Source organism: Marmota monax, unplaced genomic scaffold (assembly GCF_021218885.2).
Source record: "Marmota monax isolate L192 unplaced genomic scaffold, Marmota_monax_Labrador192_F-V1.1 WCK01_AAM20220418_F8-fsc00064, whole genome shotgun sequence".
NCBI lineage: Eukaryota > Metazoa > Chordata > Mammalia > Rodentia > Sciuridae > Marmota > Marmota monax.
In genome coordinates this window covers 6817566-6838383 of record NW_026694542.1, presented here as the reverse complement: position 1 = coordinate 6838383, position 20818 = coordinate 6817566, and the positions used below count along the sequence as shown (strand labels likewise).

General features: G+C 41.9%; 1 protein-coding gene across 1 annotated transcript; it reads right to left on the bottom strand.

Moving 5' to 3' along the window:
• Nucleotides 1-287: 287 nt before the first annotated feature.
• Nucleotides 288-15826, bottom strand: Ankrd40 (ankyrin repeat domain 40). The gene is made up of 5 exons (XM_046420376.2): nucleotides 15596-15826; nucleotides 8113-8261; nucleotides 6745-7230; nucleotides 3438-3619; nucleotides 288-2676 (listed from the first exon to the last, which is right to left on the bottom strand). The coding sequence occupies exons 1-5, from the start codon at nucleotides 15727-15729 to the stop codon at nucleotides 2530-2532; spliced, it is 1098 nt and encodes a 365-aa protein (XP_046276332.1). The 5' UTR covers nucleotides 15730-15826; the 3' UTR covers nucleotides 288-2529.
• Nucleotides 15827-20818: the final 4992 nt, after the last annotated feature.

The window sequence follows — 20818 nt, the reverse complement described above, 5'->3', positions numbered from 1 at the left end:
ATCAAAAAATGTGGTTAATAGAGGATGACCTCTATCTAGCTGGCTCAGCTCCTCCAGGGAAGTGAAGCCAGCTGCTGTGAACTGGGAGGAAAGACACCACACAAAATATCTGCCTGCAGGTGCCACTGACGGCATGACGCTACAGCCGCAGGACGGGAGGCTCAGGTGGGGAGTGAGCCCTTCTATTTTTCCTCCAGAGTGCCAGGACACAGGGACTGTCCAGAAATTTGAACTCCTGTGATTAGAAATACAGTGCTACTTAGGAGGCCAAAATGAAAGAAAATGGGTTTGGTCAGTTAATATTTAATTTTAATAATACCTGTTATGTTTGAAGAGTAGCAATGCACAAAGAAAAGAATCCTCTGTGAATGTTTACACACAGTGTGAACACATGCTTTAAATACGCAGTGGGGGAGGAGAGAATTCACAGTTAACAAAGCTAAAAAAAAAAACTCTTGTTATAAATTACACAAAGCATATAAAAATATTTCTCTGAATGCATAGATTAAGACTTTAAACTCACCTACCAGCAACTGTGCAGTCTAATCCCACTGCCAGAGTCACTGACCACAGAGGATTCTATGGAGAGAGAGATCAGGGTAGGGCAGAGCCGCAAGGGATCTACCTTTTGCCTGGGACACCAAGACCCTTGCTCCCTCTGCTTCTGAGCCTGGAGAACAACTCTGTAGGCCACCTCCTAGCCAAGGGCCTCCACTGCTTCTGAGAATCTCTAATTAATCTAGGTGGCTAAAAGAGTTTTAACCCCAGTAATTTAGACATGAATTAATACTGAACCATTTCTTGAAGGACAGAACCATAGTTAATTGTATCAGTAAGTTGTAACTTTTCAAAGTGAAGGAAGAGGTTAGTACATCTAGATAATGTAGTTTCTGATTGGTTGAAACACAAGGGAGGTTTCTTTAAAGCACTTGAGAGAAAGTGGGTAATATGCAACCTTCACTCTGCTATGCACACTCCACAAGGGTAAGTCACCAGCAGTAAGGGGGGAGGGGATACGAGTAAGTCACAGAGTGACTCCATGAAGTTGGCCTTGAAGAATATCTCAGCCTCATTTCAGTACTTAAGCAGCAGCAGGAGGCCATTTTCTTAGTACAACATTCTCTTCCATTGACATCTTCTGCACCTTCTTACTCAATTATAGTGTTCTAATAAAATTAAGTTAACACAGTCAGGAAGTTAAGTTTCTTTGGAAACTATAGGCACTATGGGGAGAAAGCTTCTTAAGACAGCGGGGATGCTCTCTCCAACAGCTGGTTTCAACCCCTGCTCTCCTGTCTACCTGGGCAGCTCTGATTTCTAAAGCTAAGCTGTTTGTTTCAACGAGACAGTAGCTTTTCTTTCACCTTAATGATGCTGAAGAAAATGAAAAGAATCCTCAAATGCATTCTTGAACAAAATTCTTATGCCATGCTCAAGAGTTTAATCAGGTTAAGTTTTGTTTTTGTTTTTAAGTCTGGTAGACTCACAACTGATTTTGTTGAGTAGATTGGTGGTGGCAGTAGGGGATCCCTAAGATCAAACGATTTGTTTAAAAAAGCAACAGATTTCAGAGTTGTGTAAAAATCCTAATAATTTCAAAATAACCTTTATCTTTGTTACAAAAATAAAGATGCTAACTCCTTTAGTTCAATTTCCCACAATAACCTGTAAAATAGCAACAGATTCAGGCTCAAAAACTGCTTTTCATTTCTAGTGGAAAATGAGAATGTAGAACACGGACTGGCAATGCTTGTGCTCTTCTCAAACAGTGCAATTAAATACATTGATGACAGGAATCGCCTCAGTAAAAATGCAGTGGCTCTTTTAGAAAGCCTCCGAGAGCCCTCTAGTGATGGTGAAAGGAAGGTAAAGCAGAGATGATAGTGGAGACAGAAGCAGTTGTGAGTGTTCGCAAAGGAAAAGTGGGGGAGGGGAAGCTTTTGGTTAACAGCCTATTTACAATTAGGTAACTGTATACTTAAATACTTTTCACCTGAGTAACATTTATAAATATGTTCTAAGAAACCTCACAGCCACAACTCACACCAAAATTCCTTTGTCCAGTACCTGTGCTTTCCCCAGTCTTCCTCTCTAGTCAGTTTGCAATTTCAGGAGAGTCATGAGCATGCAACACCAAGAAAAGCGCGCCCGGCCCTTCAGGTGCACTGTCAACAGGAGTGGCCGGAAATAGGTTCTGCGCTCTCTCAGCTTCTGCTTAGACAACTCTCTTACATTCTGCACATAAAACACACTGGATATAGAACCTCCGGCTTCTGCCTCTCCAGACCACTTCTCAGCTGTTCAGAGCTTCAAGCAATAGGTTTATTGTGCACCAAGAGGCTTGGAAGAGTGGCACCGCTGCTGGGGGACAGGGGCTTCCTGCCTTGGCAGAACAACGATGTTAGTGTACACTACGCAGTGGCACCAGGGGACCTCGTGGGCATCCGAGGCTTTTGGATCAATGGCTTGTCCTTGGCCCAGAGGTGACATACATTGTCACAATACTCAGCGATAAAAGTCCCTGCTGCATTAGTACGTCAGTTTTGAAGCTCTCCTGTTGTAGCAAGGCCTTTCAGTCAGTGTGGACGCAGCATTTCTGAACAGAAAATTGTTTTCACTTATCATCAGAACCAGTTCCAGCTCCTGGAAATCTTGGAGTCGAGCAACATCTTTGTCCTAAAACAAAACAGGTTAACAGATTAAGAGGAACCACCATATGTTTGGTGGGCTGAACTGACACCAGTATCTTGGTTCACTTCAAAATCTGGAAGGAAAATAAAATCCATGGCAGATAAGTCTGTGATTAAATCCCCAGGGCATAAGTTGGATTGGAATAATGGAAGAAGCCCTTAGTAGTCATTACTACAGGGTGGGCACATACCCTGCAGGGTCAGGCAATGCATGGGCCGGTTTTCCTTCTGAGAAGGAAGCCTCATGTTCAAAAACCCAGTGCGGGGCTGTGGCTGTGGCTCAGTGTTAGAGTGCTCACATAGCATGTGTGAGGCCCTGGGTTCGATCCTCAGCACCACATAAAAATAAATAAAAAATAAAGGCATTGTGTCCAACTACAAAAAAAAAAAAAAAAATAGTGGGTTTGCCCTATAATTTAACATGGGTCTTTCTTGTAAAACACAAAGCATATCTAATGATGCACTAAGGTGATCCTTACAGGTCATTGCAGAAACAACTGGAAATAGGTACATGTGACCCGCAACTCCAAACATTCTATCCAGTATCTTAAAACTTTTGAAAATGCCAGCGTCTCTAAAGACACAGCATAGGGAAAGAAAGCTTATTGATTACATTTGGAAAACTACTCTCCGCTCCTTTTGCATTCTCTTTTCATTTCTTTAACTATGACTCACATAATCAAAGAGGAAGTTGGTTATTTTCCAAGAGCAAAAAGCTACCATTTGTGCTTGGCAGACTTTTCTTACCTTTCTTAGCAGCGTATTTGGTAACTTTCTGATCTTCTCCACTTGATCTGGATTAACACCCAGCTCACAGCAACTCACTCTGAGCAGTTCTTGGTATGTAAGCTCTTGTCGGTCCAGTTCAATTTCAATGAAATCATTTTCTCTAAGAGATGGGTTCTGAATCCTTACCTTGAGTACAAGCTCTAGAAAAAGAGGGGGAAACGGTAATGAATATATCGTCGTGGCACAGATCAGTAACTTAAAATCTTAAAAATGGTTACATTTAGTCTGTGCCACCCAATGGGAAAATCATGGTTGGCCATCAGGTTTTTCTCTGACCTAATCCTGGCTCATTGGGGCAGTTTCCTGCATGATCTTCCCTATGTCTAAGACTGTTTCACCAAGTAAAAGGGGACAGGAACAAGCAACCCAACTATGTAGAAGGGTCACTTTCTTCCACCATTAGAGCTAAGGAAATAAAGACTTCAGATGGATTTGAGTACCAAAATACACAAGAGAAGGGCTGGGGATGTAGCTCAGTGGTGGAGCACTTGCCTCGCATGTGTAAGGCGCTGGGTTCGATCCTCAGTACCCCATAAAAATAAATAAATAAGTAAAGGTATTGTGTTCATCTACAACTAAAAATATTTTTTAAAAAAATACGCCTGAGGGGCTGGGGTTGTGGCTCAGAGGTAGAGCACTCGCCTAGCTGGTGTGAGGCTCTGGGTTCAATCTTCAGCACCATATGAAAATAAACAAATAAAAACAAAGGTATTGTGTACAACTAAAAGAAAGAAAGAAAGAAAATACATATGAGCAGGGAAAGAAAAAAAAGGTTGGAGAGAAGGCAAAAGCAAGACATGATACATGAGATACTTTCAAAAAATTTACAGGGGCTGGGGATGTGGCTCAAGCGGTAGCGCGATCCCCTGGCATGCGTGCAGCCCGGGTTCGATCCTCAGCACCACATACAAAGAAAGATGTTGTGTCCGCCGAAAACTAAAAAATAAATATTAAAATTCTCTCTTAAAAAAAAAAAAATTACAATGCCAGGTGCAATGACACACGCCTATAATCCCGGTGACTAGGGTGACTAGGGAGGGAGGCTAAGGCAGGAGAATGGTGAGTTAAAACCAGCCTCAGCAACTTAGTGAGACCCTGTCTCAAAATAAAATAAAAAAGGGTGGGGCTTACAAGCTTAGTGGAAGAGTGCTCCTGGGCTCAATTCCACACTACAAAAAATAAATAAATAAATAAAATCACAACAACTGGGCTGGGGATGTGGCTCAAGTGGTAGAGCGCTTGCCTGGCATGCATGCGACCTGGGTTCGATCCTCAGCACCACATACAAACAAAGATGTTGTGTCCGCCGAAAACTAAAAAATAAATAAATATGAAAAATTCTCTCTCTCTCTTAAAAAAAAAAAAAAAAAAATCACAACAACCAAAACCCTGTCTCAATAAAAATAAAAAAGGTTGGGGATGTGACTCAGTATTAAGAGTACCCCTGGGCTGGGCACAGTGACACATATCTGTAATCCCAGCAGCACAGGAGGCTGAGGCAAGAGGATCGCCATTTCAAAGCCAGCCTCAGCAAAAGTGAGGTGCTAAGTAACTCAGTGAGACCCTGTCTAAATAAAATACAAAATAGGGCTGGGGATGTGGGTCAGTGGTTGAGTGCCCCTGAGTTCAATCCCTGGTACCCCCACCCACAAAAAAAGAGTGCCCCTGGGTTCAATCTCTAGTACCATTAAAAAAAAAAAAAAAAAAAAAAAAAACAGATCTAACAATTATGGATCTAAAGGTATTCATGAAATATGAAATTCCTTGCAATAAAAACTGGAGAGCAAAAAAATACTCATTAAACAAAGTTAAAGTATACATTTGACTAAAAAAAATGGCACAACTTGATAAGGGTGCGTTCCTGGCTTTAGGAGTAAAGACTGTTATTCATGGGTCAGCGAGCAAAGCAATCTGACTCCACATTCTGTGTCTGGCTGCCAAAATGGCTCCAGCGAAGCACTTATGTACATTTGGCAGTTCTGCTTTTCTCCTTATATATGGATCCCTGGCAGCACCCCGGGGCGACTGTTATCAGCACCAGGTCCTCAAAATTGGGAAGTAGGAGAGTTACTTATAGAGAAAAAGGAAAGGTAAGACTAGACTATACCCTAGTAAGTGTGGCTAGAATCGGAGCTATAAAGATGAACTGGAATTTCTAATGTTCTTAAGAAGATGTAAACAGATACAGAAATGTAGATCTACATGCATATATAAATAAATGTGTTTGCTTGCTTTTTTCTCTCTTTCCTAGCTTCTAAATTCTATTCTCTACCAAAAAGAACGAGGGCTCCTTGGAGAAGGGCTGATTCTGGGGTTAGGGAAGGGAAGTTACACCATAAACCTGGAACATCTTGCTACACTAGAAAGAAAGGAAGTTTTCCAAGAATGATGGGGACATATCTAACGGGCACGATAAGTAGCTTGAAGGTCCCATTGGTCAAATCAGGAAAAATCTGAATATCAAAATAATGACAGTAATAGATTATAACTGATTGAACACAATAAGAATCCACGAGTCCATACTGATATAAATGAGGGAGAAGAGAAAGCCCTTCTTTATAGTAGAATACCAACAAATAAATAATGATAGAAAATCATATTCTGTAAAATGATTGACCTGGACCCTTCAAAGTTATCAATTTCAAAAAGCCAGGTGCAGGCACACACCTGAAATCCTAGTGACTCAGGAGGCTGAGGCAGGAGGATCCCAAAGTTGAGGCCAGCCTGGGCAACTTAGTGAGACTCTGTCTCAAAATAAAAAGGGCCGAGGATGTAGTTCAGTGCACCCCTGGGTTCCATCCACAATACAGCAAAAGTAAAAGAAACAAACAAACAACAACAAAAAAAACCTACAAGGGCTGTATAACTAAATGTAATGGGTAGTCCTGGGCACAGGGGAGGGAGCAAGAATAGGGGAGAGAAGGTATCTACTAAGGCATTATTGAGAGAACTGACAAAACTTAAATATGGACTACCGATTACAGAGCAATGTTATATCAAGGTTACATTTCTCAAATTTGATAATTGTACTGAAGTTATATAAAAGAATATCCTTATTCTTAGAAAAGATACAATGAGAACAATACTTAAGAATTTCAGGGTAAAAGGGCAGAAGGTAAATAATTTGTGAATCTCAGTAAAGGGAATTCCTCATACAGGTCTTGAAACTTTTCTCTAAGTTTGTAATTATATCCCAAATATATTAAATAAATCTCACTTCTCCCCAACTCCCCGGTTACAGAGGCTATTTTTTGTAAGTGCTTACCTTGCATATTAAACGGAAATGTTCCAGTGAAAAAAAATGGCTGGAATGCTGGCGCCGGTCCTGTATAAGTCCCATTTTGAGGCTCCAGAGTCACTGGTGGCTTGGATGGGACAGAAGAGAAAAGGGAGCGGGTCTGACTCACTGGTGGCTGACAAACAGGACCTGGTTTTGTGCTTTCTGGTGTTCTGAGTATGGCAGGGGGGGCAGTCACATCACCGTTCTGAACCAGTGCCAAAGAGGGGTGGTCCCGGGGAAAGGCTCCTAGCAGGGTGGGTTCCCCAGGGGGCAGCATTGGAGGTGAGCCATCTGTAGGGGGTGATGCTGGGGGTGTGGAGGAGCCCCCATTCTGCAGCTGGGCTGAATCCTCTGCTCTGGGAGTATAGATAAAAGGGAAGGCTGGGTTGGCCAAATAGTTGGGAACAAAGGGCAGTTCTGACTCCTTCTTCAGCTGGGGAAGGGTGTCGTCATCATTATCATCTTCTTCCACTTAAAAAGAAGAAAACACAGAACATTTACGCAGTCCTTTAAAAATTATCAAGAAGCCACATGCAGTGGCGCACATCTCTAATCCCAACAACTAGGGAAGCTGAGGCAGGAGGATCATTAAGTTTAAGGCCAGTCTCAGCAACTTAATGAGACTCTGCCTCAAAATAAAACTTTAAAAGCACTGCGGGGCCGGGGCTGGGGCTTAGTAATAGAACACTTTCCTAGCGTGGGTGAGGCCCTGGAATCGATCCTCAACACCACATAATTAACTAATTAATTAAATGTTATATTTTTTTAAAAAGCAAAGCACTGGGGATATGGCTCAGTGATAAAGTCCCCCTGCATTTGAGCCCTACTACTACAAAAAAATAAAAATTAAAAAAAAATCTGAGAAAAAAACATCTTTGAGAAGCATTAGTATCCTTTGGTAGTGACAAATATTTTGTTCAATGATTGTAACTACCTGTTTAGTTCAGAAAGGACTATTAGGTTTATGATTACTTATGATTACTATTTTATGATTACTATTTTTAACAATGACTAAATTTTACAAAAAAAAAAAAAAAAAAAAGAATCTTGTAATGCTGACCTCCCCAGAAACATAGAATTACTTCAGTAATTAGCTTTGAGAAATAAACGAGTTATTGAGTTATTTGGCATTAAGAATGTGACAAATAGAAGCTGGGGTTGTAACTCAGTGGTAGAGCACTTGCTTGCCTAGAAAGTGTGAGGCACTGGGTTTGATCCTCAGTACCACATAAAAATAAATAAAGATATTATATGGCCATCTACAACTAAAAAAAAAAGAATGTGACAAATAATAATCACAAGTTTTAAATTAGTTGTACAAAGTCAAAATGTTCCCCCCAAACACAGACTCACCTCCCATGATCTTCCTGATTTCTCTCCTTGATGTTAACTGCACTGGCATCTCCCCTTTTGTGGTAAGAATCTCTTTGTCAGCACCTGACTGTAACAGGTATGAGACCACCTGACCATGGTTGCGTTTACATGCCCAGTGTAAACAAGTCCTGTCCCAAAGGAGGGGAAAAAAAGAATAATTTAAAAAAAGGAAAGAGATTTGGAATTTCAACTTTAAATAATTAGTAAATAAATATACATAAGCCTGTTAAGAGTTCAGCTCGGGGGACTGGGGATATAGCTCAGTTGGTAGAGTGTTTGCCTCATATGCACAAAGTCCTGGGTTCAAGCCCCAGCAACACACAGACATATACACATACACACACACAAAAAAAAAAAAAAAAAAAAAAAAGTTCAGCTAAAGCCCAGATACTAGACTGCTACTTGCAAAGCTGAGGCAGGAAAATCAATTTCAAGGCCAGCCTGGGCAACTTAGCAAGATTCAGTATCCAAAAAAAAGAGGGGGACTGGGAGTATAACTCAGTGGTAGAGCACCCCTGGCTTCAATCCCCAGTACCACAAGAAAAAAAAAAAAAGAGGGCTAGAGATGTAGGCCAGAGGAGAGTACTTGCTTAGCATGCACAAGGCCCTGGGTTCAATCCCCAGCACTTTGAAAAAAAAAAACAAACACAACAAAAACAAAATAAAAAATCAGGCTGATAATCTCCACTTTTTCCTTTCACAAAGCAGATGATCAATCCCTAGCCCCTAAAATTTATTTTTAAATTATAAGGTTGGGCTTGGGGGTAGAGCTCAATGGTAGAATGTTTACCTAGCATCTATGATCAAACTCTGGGTTTGATTCCCCAGCACTTAAAAGAAAAAAAAAAAAACAAAAAACTCATTCCTTGCCCTGGGAAAAATGTATTTATCATAGAGTTTTCATTTCAATGGTTTCCAGAAGGCAGGTTGGTTGGCTGGCCAGCTGGTTAACTCCAATGATACTTCAGGGTGATTTTCTATCATTATTGTTATAATCATGTGATCCTCTTAGTCTCTTTAAAACATTTTTCTATATTGCCTCATTCCTTTTCAGGGAGATTCACTTCATATGCATCAAATGTTACCTGAAGATTAACTATTATCAGGCTCATAACCAACTCCTACCTGCAGCTTGCTCTGTCACTTCAATTATTACTACAGTAGACAGGCCTGTCTCAATCTCAGTTACTTACTCCCTTCTCTTCACTTATTTTTTTTTCATACCTTCACTAAAAGGATTTCCAAATTTAAATTTTTAAAAAGTGGCCATGGCACATGCCTATAATCCTAGTGGGTCAGGAGGTTGAGGCAGGAGGATCACCAAGTTCAAAGCCAGCCTCAGCAATTTAGCAAAACCCTAAGTGACTTAACAAGATGCTGTCTCAAAATAAAAAATAAAATGGGCTGGGAATATGGTTCAGTGGTTAAACACCTCTGGGTTCAATTCCTGTTACCAAAAAAAAAAAAGTTCGCTTCTCTGATCTTTACAGAAAGCTATAAACATACCCTCATCTGCTTAAATGAAAGGCACTACACACAAACTTTAACTCACAAGGCATTTAAAACATGTACATCAATGACCAAAATTTTTCAAGAACAGATTCTTCTAACATAGCAGATTCATTTAATTATTTAATATTGGGCACATAGAAGGTGATTCTGCATACTCTAATAAAGGGCTATTATTTTAATACTGTACAGTAATTTAATTAACACATTGGCAAAAACTCCATGTTAACAGAAGTTTAAAGAATTTGGAGTTACTAAATTCATCCCGAGTGCCAAAGCTGAATGCATTTTGCAGAAAGAAAATATTTTTTCCCTTCTATTTTGAAATGGCTTCATTCACCAACTGCATAATGAATTAAAATAAATATCTTCAGAGCTTATAGCCAAAAACAGTTAAGATGAAGAACAGAACATATGTTCAATAGTGAGGATTATTTCGCTATCCTGGGAAGCATAATTATCTGGAAAGTTTATTTGGTTCCAGGAAAAAGCTGATTTGCCATGGGTACCTTAACAACTTACAGAAAGCTAGTTTGGCTAGGTGGGAGCAAATCAATTAATGTTTCAGAGTGACATTGTATACTATTATTCATTAGAATTAGATTATCCAGTCACACATTCGAGGTCAGTTACATCAACTTAGCAAGATCCTAAGCAACTCAGTGAGACCCTGTCTTAAAATAAAAATTAAAAAGGGTTGGGAATGTAGTTTAGTGGTAAAGCACCCCTGAGTTCAAGTCCCAGTACCCGCCCCCCCGCCTCCATAAAAAAAGAAAAAACTAGATTATCCAGGTGCCTTTATGGTGTTCTCGATGACAAAATGACTGTAAATTTGGGTTAAATAAGAGACCTTTTTTTTTTCTTTTTGCAGTACTGGGGACTAAACCCAGAGCTAGGCAAGCCTTCTACCACTGAATTACATTTCCAGGGGAACAGTCTTGATCTGGACTTCTAAATCATAAGTAAACTCCATGAAGATAATAAAGTATCTGGTGGGCATATACTGGGCTTAATTCTTATTAAGTAAACCAAGGATATGGTGGACACTGCTTAGAGTAGGCTAACTGCAGATCCTAGGCAAAATGCAGCCTGAGTTTGTGTTTGTGTGTGGATGTCTGTGGCACAGGGCTTGAAAAGTGAATTATAATAAGTGAGCATTCAAAAATGAATAGAGCATGATTAGAAAAAATGTGCTCCCTTCTGGAAATAAAGTGCTTGCTTGCTAATAGTAAATCACTCGTTCATGGCAAGCTGGAGTGTGAAGGAGGTAATTTACTGAGAGTGGGTCTGAGAAACTCAAAGATACCAATTAGCTAGAGCATCACCATATAAAGTGGGGTTAAGTCAACACAGTATGTCTCCCAGGGCCCTGCACCCTTAGTGACCATCATCTTTAGTGATCATCATTTATGAGTCCAGAGCTGTGTGGCTCTGGGCAGTCATAACTCACAACCACTGCAGCCAGGCAATATTTTCAACCTCCTCATGAACCTGTATATTTTTTCCTCAAAGTCTAAGATTACGCATGCACTTGAATTACATTCGATATGGAAACTCTATCTTTGAACTTCAACTCTTTAAACTTTACATTTGTAGTCAGAAATCCTATTAGTGATGAGAAGTATTTCAGACTAGTGGCACTGGGCATCATTCAACAACTGGGCATTATTCATCACTGCTGAAATTATGGTTACTGAGCAACCAAGAACTCAAAGCAGTCATAATTCTGCTTTTCCATGCTAAGAGTAAGTCTGGTTCTTTTGTTTGTTTTTTTGTGGTACTGGTGATCAAACTCAGGGGTGCTTTATCACTGAGCTATATTATCCCTAACCCTTTTTATTTTTTGAGACAGGGTCTGGCTAAGTTGCCGAGGCTGGCCCCAAACTTGTAATCCTCCTGCCTCAGCCTCCTGAGTTGCTGGGATTGCCAGGCATGGCTAGTAGTAAGTCTTTTAAGGATAATTTTATGTTATTATCCACCATCTTGCTTACTAATAAAATAATAACAATAGTTAACACAGATATAATGCTTTACTTGCTGGACATTGTTCTAAAAGCTCCACGGGCATTGTGGCACACACCTATAATCCCAGTGGCTCAGGAGGCTTAGGCAGGAGGATCATGAGTTTAAAGCCAGCCTCAGCAAAAATGAGGTGCTAAGCAACTCAGTGAGACCCTGTTCTAAATAAAATCAAAATAGGGCTGGGGATGTAGCTCAGTGGTTGAGTGCACCTGAGTTCAATTCCCAGTACCCCACCCCAAAATAAAATTAAAATTAAATGCTCTATATATGTTAATTCATTTAATCTTCAAAGTATTCCATGAGGACCTAGGTACATGGCATGGCAACATGCCTACAGTTCCAGGTACTTGGGAAGCTGAGGTGGGAGGATCACTTGAGGAGTTTGAGGCCAGCCTAGATAACATAACAAGACCCTGTCTCAAAAAAAAAAAAAAAAAAAAGAGAGAGAGAGAAAGAAAAAGAAAAGTTGGGCCAGTGGCACTTAAAGTCCTCCCAGTGACTCAGAGGCAGAGGCAGGAAGATTGCAAGTTCAAGGACAGCTTTCATCAACTTAGCAAAGCCCTGTCTCTAATAAAATATAAAAAAGTAACGGGGATATGGCTCACAGGTAAAGTACCTCTGAATTCAACCCTCAGTACAAAATTAATAATAAATTTTAAAATATTTAAAATCCCATGAGGTGCCAGGTGCAGTGGCTCACGCCTGCAATCCCAGCAACTCCTGAGGCAGGAGGATCACATGTTGGAAGTCAGCCTCAGCAACTTAATGAGGTCCTAAGCAACTTCGTGAAATCCCATCTCTAAAAAAATAATAATAAAAAGAGCTGGGGATGTAGTTCAGAGATTAAACACCCCTAGGTACAATCCCTGGTCCAAAAAAAAAAAAAAAAAAAAAAAAATTCCACAAGGTAAATACTATTATTAACATTCCCCCAATTTTACAGGAAACTGAGGCAGTCAGCAAATAAATAAGCAAAGCATGAAGCACACTAGGTGGTGATCAAGTGTTATAGGGACAATAAAGCAGGGTAGGGGATTAGGGAATGACAGGTTAGAAAGGGACTTTGTGCAATTTTAAGTTGAGGGCCAAAAAAGAGGCCTCACCATGAAGGCAACATCCAAGCTGACATCTAAGCTAAGATTTTTTTAAATTCATTTTTTAATTATAGGTGGACACAATATCTTTATTTAATTTTTATGTGGTGCTGAGGATCGAACCCAGTGCCTCATGCATGGTAGATGAGTGCTATTCCTCAGAGCCACAATCCCAGCCCTAAGCTTTGAAGAACAAAAAAGCAAAATTCAAGGACAACTTTCATCAACTTAGCAAAGGTGCTATCTGCAGGAGAAGATTTTAGGAAGAAGAAAGACAAAATGTAGTTTTGGTTTTTTTTCTTTTTGGTACCTGGGATTGAACATGGAGCACTTAACCACACTGATTCATATCCCCAGCACTTTTTATTTTGAGATAGGGTCTCGCTAAGTTCCTTACGGCTTCACTATATTGCTGAGGCTAGCCTCAAACTTGTGATCCTCCTACTTTAGTCTCCCGAAGCACTGGGATTACAGGCATGTGCCACCCCGTGCCCAGCCAAAACGCAAAGGTCTTTTGATTCAGGACTGTGGCTGATATCTAGAAAAGCAAGGAGGCAAGGAGAACAGAAAAAAAAAATGTGAGCAAGGAGACACGTCTCAAAAGACAAGGTAAAAGGGGGACAGGGAATAAAAAATTTTAGGACCTATTGGCTTCTATTAAGAGTAAGAAGGGAACAATTGGAAGGTTTTGAGAAGAGTGAAATGAATCTCTAACTAGTTTTAAATAAAGATCCCTTTGAACCCTGTGTTGAGAAGACTGCAGAAATAAGCAAGGAGCCTAGTTAGGAGGCTACTGCTATAATTCAGTGAGATAAATGATGGTGGCTTTGAACAGAGTTACAGTGGTAGAGCTAGTGAGAAGTGGTCAAATTCTGACTACCTCTGAAGGTGGAGCTGGCAGAACTGGCTGACTATGTGTGGGACATGTGGGAAAGACAGGAGGCAAGGAGGGCATCAAGCATTCTGACCCAGACACCTGAGAGGCTGACATGAGGAAGCAGAGAACAGCACAGGCCATGGGGGGACTAGGAATTCAGTCTTAGCCATGCTGAGTTTGAATTCAGTCTAGGAGAAGCCTCTTCAAGTTACTTCAGGTTCACCTTACATTTCCTGAACACCAATCATGTGGGCATCGTGCTGAGGAGGGGAAGGTCTGGAGTTAGAAGCCAGGTTCATTTTCCAGCTCTACTAGATACTCATTTTCTGCACCTCCCTCCTCAGGGGATATTTTGAACAATAACCCAGCATTACTAAATTCTAAATTTAGGGGCATTTTGTAAATTGGGAAAATTATTTAGTCTTTCTGGGTCTCAGTTTCTTCATCTGTAAAATGGAGAAAATAATAACTATGTCCCCGGGTAGTTGTGAATAAGATGATGTATGTAAAGTGCTCAGAACCACATCTGTGCCACAGAGCAAGTTCAATAAGTGTTATTTATATTATGCTTCTCTCATAACATTCTTCTGAAATAATTGGAAAATGAAGTGACTTAGACAAGGTCACATACTTAGGTAGGAATGAAAAAGAACCTTCAGTGAAGACCAGGCTCATTCTTCCATATAACACTTCCTCCCAGTGCCATAAAGGCGCAGCTTTGAATCACAGAGCAAAGCTCAGAAAAGCTACACAGACCACAGCAAATTTCTTTGCAAACAATTTTAAACAAAACAAGAAGGCAGTATCCATGGTTTATTGGCTATCCTGTCAGCTATCCAAGCTGTTTTCTTTCAGAAAAGAAGGTACACAGATTTTTGTAAGAAGTGATGAAACTGCGTGGTGCAGTCTTATAATCTCAGCGACTCAGGAGGCTAATGCAGGAGGATAGGCAAGTTCCAGGCCAGCGTGGGCAATTCATGAAGATGTGTCTCAGTATTTAAAAAAGAAGGCTAGAGATGTAACTCAGTGGTAAAGTCCCCCTAGGTTAAACCCCCAAACCAAACCAAAACAAAAAGGAAGTGAGGAAACCTCAGTTGTGGTACTATCATTAACAGTTGTGTGACTTGGAGCAAGTTACTCTCTGGGGTTGAAACTGTTTCCATTGATTCCACTCTATCAAATAAAAACAAACATCTGCAAACTCACTTTAAACCAGCTATATAGACTGGTTAAACATTACATGAATCAAAAACAAAGAGGGCAGAAGTACCACATTCAGTACCTTGAACCTAAAGATTTGGCTATCAGCAACATCTTTAAATGAGACTCCTTTAGTTGGATAGGACCCATTCTACAGGCATAAATCTAAAGCCTCACGTGCAGTTCTCTATGGGAAATTGTAATAAGAAAATAAAGCAAAACACTCTCTAGGATACACAAATGAGTCTTCTTCCCCGGGCGGGCAGCTGTAGGCAGCTGCAGATCACTGTAAGAGACAACAGAGGCAGAATTGTGATGCAAGCGGTGAGTTTTTGTTTGTTTTTATCCTGGACTAAAGAAATCATGTTAGTAAGATTCGTATTTGTTCGGTTGTTTATGCTTTTAGCTCTGCACAGATGTTCTTCAGAGGCACCTCAGGCAAAATAATTCAATTGGGGTGAGTTCCAGCACAGAATCGCTGAGAATCACTGCCTCCAGCAACATTCCGGGCAAATCAGCCCGCGAGCGCCGGGGCTCTCAGAGTGGACCACGTAGGCCGGCATTTGAGCACGTCGCATTCCGGACTGCACGAAGTAGGGGGGACGAAGTTGGCCTCCAGAGGGCACAGCCTGGGAAGCCCGAGGCACCAGGCCTCACCTTAGCCCGGTGTCGGGGACAGGACTGGGCCCAGGTCGCCGACGACTGTCCCACGCCCGAGGCCGGCTGCCCTGACCTTAGGCCGCCCCCGCTACTCACTTACCAGCCGTTGACCTCATTTTGGGAATTCACATCAACCCCGCTCTCCACCAGTTTCTGCACCTCCCGAATGTCCCCCAAGGCCGCGGCCTCCCGCAGCCTCTCCTGCTGCTCCTTCTGCTCTAGGAGGGCGCTCATCTTCCACTCGACCGCAGGCCCCCGGCCGCCCCGCCCTGGCCTCTCAGCGCCGTCGCCGCCTACGCGGCCCGCTCCCGGCCATGGGGAGGGAGCGCTGGGCTCGGCCGCCCTGCTCGCGCCGCCGCCCGCGCCCGGCCCAGGCCGGTTCTCCCTCCCGCCCGCCGCCCGCCGCCCGCGGCTCCCCAGGTGCTCCCGGCCAGCAGGCCCAGGCCTCCTCCCCCCGCCGCGCCTCCGAAGACCGGCTCCGGGGGATCCTATTCAGTGTGACAACCCTGACCCAGATATTTTTCGTTCCGACCCAGGGCCCCGCCGCCCCGGCTGGCTGTTTATGTAACTGCTGCACAATATTATCCGCGGTGATTCACTGGCTATTTTTAGACCTTCTACCCCGCAGCTTCGAGGGAGGAGGACAGACACATGAAAGGAGAAAAAAGCATATTTCAGAGCCAGAAAAGCCTTATCCTCTGCTGCAAGCTGTTTACCAGGCATCAAAAATAATGGGTGGGTTGTTTTTCTTTTCCAGTTTGGTTAGCTCTTTTTCCTTATCTGAGCCAATTCTTGCCCAGCAGGATGGGGAAATGGGCTGAAAATGATCCCACTAGAATATGCCCATTATTGCAGAGATAGATTACACTGTTATTTCTTATTTTTAATAGTGCTTGGGACCATGCAGTTAGAATATTTATTTCTATGTTGTTGTTGTTTTACCTGTCATTTTAGGTAGAATTTCTCCTAACTTGGAGGGGGGGGGATGTTAATATTGTACTTACAGTTTATAAGCTGTAATTTCTTATTGTTTATAAATTATAAATAATTACTTTTCATGAAGGCCATTAAGGAAAAAAGGAGAAGAAAAAAAAAACACTAAGGAGGTTTTGGAGTCATCCTGGTCCGGGTTACAGGCACTCGGGGTAGTCTATGCTGTGTTTATAAACAGCAATTTGCAGGACTCCTTATCTAATTTATCTAATGAGGCTCAGAGCCTCCCTCAGTTGGCACCGTTTTACTGCCCAGGCAGAGAAAAAGAAAATATTACTTTTGCTGAACCCAGATGCCTTGGAGAGAACCTCCAATGTGGCACAGGATGGAATTTTGCAGATGGGGTAAAGGGATTAAGGAAATAGCCCCCAGGAGGCAGAAAGGAAGACCTGAACAAAGGAGATGAAATAGGAAGAGACAAATTTAGGCATGGAGTCATCTCTTGGGGCTGCCAAAGTCTGCACAGCAAGCATTTTTCTTGCTACCATTTAGGAAGAACCAATGTCTGTTTATTATGATACAGTAATTCACACAGTACACACTGCACACCAGGTGGTGCTGAATATAAACTGACAAACACTTCAGTTGACCCCCATGGCAAATTGGAACGCTGCTTGAGCTTACATTTTTATTGTTCCTCCAATTTAAATTTAATTCTCAGATTCAGCATGATACTCCATCTGAAGCTGACATGCATGGCTCTGAAATTAGATCCTTTATCCTTTAACACAATTTGAGTGACATGGGAAGAGGTAGTAGCCTTTTTATTTATTTATTTTTTAAATATTTATTTATTTTTTTAGTTATCGGCAGACACAACATCTTTGTTGGTATGTGGTGCTGAGGATCGAACCTGGGCCGCACGCCTGCCAGGCAAGCGCACTACCGCTTGAGCCACATCCCCAGCCCATAGTAGTAGCCTCTTTAAAAAAAAAAAAAGTTTAAAAACTGGTAGTGTTGCCAGACAGGATGGCTCATGCCTGTAATACCAGTCACTCAGAAGACTGAGGCAGGGGCTGGGGATGTGGTTCAAGTGGTAGTGCACTCGCCTGGCATGCGTGCGGCCCAGGTTCCATCCTCAGCACCACATACAAACAAAGATGTGTCCGCCGAAAACTAGAAAATAAATATTAAAATTCTCTCTCTCTCTCTCTTTAAGAAAAGAATATTTATTAAAAAAAAAAAAAAAGAAGACTGAGGCAAGAGGATCCCAAATTCATGGCTATCCTGAACAATTTAGCAAGACACAAAAAGATCCTGTCTTGGAATAAAAAAAAAAAAAAATTGAAGGGTTGGGGATCAAGCCCAATGTTAGCATTGCGGGAAAGCAGCAAGCAGCACTCGGGGAGGAGGAGAACTCCCAACTTTATTTTATGCCTGTGGGCCCAGAGTAAGCAAACTCCAAATTCTGAGCCCTGATCCACAGTTTCTCGCAACATTTATAGGTTATTTGGTGTTCTCTTAGAGCCATTTTATCATTGAGGCTTTTTTCCCCTTTTAAAAAAATTCCTAATTCTACTTGGCTGAAGGCCTTGTGCAGGGTCCCTAACATTGAATTTACAGTAATAGATAAGAAGAAACGGCTTTTTTCATAGACTTAATATTCTAGCCTTGAAAGCCAGGCACAGGCTGGGTGCGGTGGCCCATGCCTGTGATCCCAGAGGCTTGGGAGACTGAGACAGGAGAATCACAAGTTCAAAGCCAGCTTCAGCAAAGGCGAGGCGCTAAGCAACTCAGTGAGACCCTGTCTCTAAATAAAATACAAAATAGGAAAATAGGACTGGGGATGTGGCTCAGTGGTTGAGATCCCCAGTACAGGAAGGAAGGAAGGAAGGAAGGAAGGAAGGAAGGAAGGATTCCATCCTCAGCACCACATAAAAATAAACTATAACTAAAATATGAGAGAGAGAGAGAGAGAAGGGCTGGGGATATGGTTCAGTTGGTAGAGTGCTTCCCTTGAACACACAAGGCCCTGGGTTCAATCCCCAGCAACACACACACACACACACACACACACACACACAAAAAAAAAAAAAAGAGAGAGAGAGAGAGAGAGAGAGAGAGAAAGAAAGAAAAGAAAAGAAAGCCTGGCACAGGGGTGTTTACATTTCAAAAGGGAGTAGTCAGACTCCTAGGGCTGTTATTTACAATCCAAAAGGTAGAGACTGGTGGTTATAATTAGGCTTCCTGAAAAAAGGCAGAGAAAGTGGAGGGGAATTGACCCTTTTTTCTAGCATTAGGGTTTTGTTTTTGTTTTTTGTCTTCTTTCTTTCTTTCTTTTTGGTACTGGGGATTGAACTCTGGGACTCTCAACCACTGAGACACATTTCCAGCCCTATTTCGTATTTTATTTAGTGATAGGGTCTCATTGAGTTGCTTAGCACCTCACTGTTGCTGAGTCTTTGAACCCAAGAGCCTCCTGAGCTGCTGGGATTATAGGCGTGCTCCACCGCGCCTGGCTTAGACATTGGATTCTTATAATTTCATTTTACAACCAGGTCTGGCTTTGCCATCACAGTAGAACATTACCTAGTATGTGTGAGGCTGAGTTCAATTCCCAGCACTGCAAGAAAATAAAATTAATAGTGACTATACCCCAAAATCTCTGAGTGCTTTCTTTTTGAGGAGGGAGGCACTGGGGTTTGAGCCCAGGGACACTCTACCACTGAGCTACATCCTCAATTCTTTGAGACAGGATCTCAGTACGTTGCTCACAGCCTCTGCTAAATTGCTGAGGTTGGCTTTGAACCTTTGATCATCCTGCCTCAGCCTCCCGAGCTGCTGGAATTACAGGTGTGCACCACCACAGCCAACCCAGCCCTTCTTACTTTGAAAGAGGGTCTCCCTAAATTGCTGAGGCTAGCCTTGAATTTGGGATCTTCCTGCCCCAGCCTCTCCCATGTCTCTAGGCTTACAGGCATGGGCCATTATGCTGAGCCTATGAGGTCTTTGTTTTTTTAGTTGTAGATGGGCAACTTTATTTTATTTATTTATTTGTATGTGGTGCCTCACATGTGCCAGGCAAGCCTCTACACTGAGCCACAAACCCAGCCCGATAAGTTCTTTTAGAAGTTTTATATTCCCAAATTCCTAGTCCTTTTCATTTTTTATTTTGAAACAGGCTATTATTGCTAAATTGCTGAGGGTCTCTGTTAAATTGCTAAGGCTAAGCTGGGTATGGTGGCACACACCTGTAATCCCAGTGACTGGGGAGGTTGATGAAGGAGGATTGCAAGTTGGAGACTAGCCTCAACAACTTAGTGGAGATCTTGGCTCAAAATAAAAAATAAAAAAGGGACTGGGGATGTAGCTCACGTGAAGCATGCTGGGTTAAATCCCCAGGACCAAAAAAAAAAAAAAAAAAAGAAAGAAAGAAAAGAAAAAGAAAAACCAAACAAAACAACTTTCAGTGCTGGGGATATAATTCAGTAGCAGCGTACTTGCCTAGATTGTGCTATGCCCTGGGCTTGATCCCAGTACCACAAAAAATTCCCAAAACAAAAACAAACCCATAATCATAGTTATAAGTGAATGTTACTGGTATCTATTAGTTCCATATATCTGTATTTTTGCTTTGTCTCCTGGTAATTACCTAACTCACTGGGTGTATCACCCTGCACTGTTCTAGTTACTGAGGATGCCACTGTGAACACATCAGAATTCCTGATTTCAAAGAACACATAGCCTAGTGGCTGGGGACAGGACAAGGAAAACAAGAATGCAATAGCACTTACTATAGAAGTGGCATGGCCTAGGCATAGCGGTCGTGTGTATGGACACTCATGTGTTTTGTGTGCTCATACTTCATTCAGAAAGGAGAGCTGTTTTGGTGATTTGAATTTGGCAGTTGTCAGCAAAAGGTGGCAGCAGAGGTCATGGGAACAGAAGAGACAGCTCCAAGAGAGTCGGTGAGTGCTGAGAGAAGGTAGTCAGACTGAACCCTGAAGAACACTCAATGTTTTAATGATGAACAGAAGGAAAATTCTCAAATGAGCCTAAAGAGGAATAACTTGAATCACAGGAGGAACAGCAGAGGAATAGGAGGTATTGGCAATAATGAAGCAACTCACAGGGTCAAATGCTGCAGAAAAACAAGAAAGGAAGGACTGAAGAATACACAATGGGTTTACTCATAAGGAGATCACTGGTGAATTCGAGACAAAAGCTGCAGTGGAGTGTTAGGGGTGGCAGTCAGACTGCCTTAGTCCATTTAGACCCTATACCAAAATGTCATAACCTGTGTGACTTATAAACAACTGAGCCAGGCATAGTCATGCATGCCTGCAATCCCAGTGGCATGGGAGACTGAAGCAAGAGGATCACAAGTTCA

Coding starts and splice junctions, on each gene's coding strand:
- Ankrd40 (XM_046420376.2), bottom strand. CDS start 15,729: ATGAGCGCCCTCCTAGAGCAGAAGGAGCAGCAGGAGAGGCTGCGGGAG. Junction 8,262..15,595: donor CAAAATGAGGTCAACGGCTG/GTAAGTGAGTAG, acceptor CCTTTGGGACAG/GACTTGTTTACACTGGGCAT. Junction 3,620..6,744: donor ATTTCCGTTTAATATGCAAG/GTAAGCACTTAC, acceptor CTCTTTTTCTAG/AGCTTGTACTCAAGGTAAGG.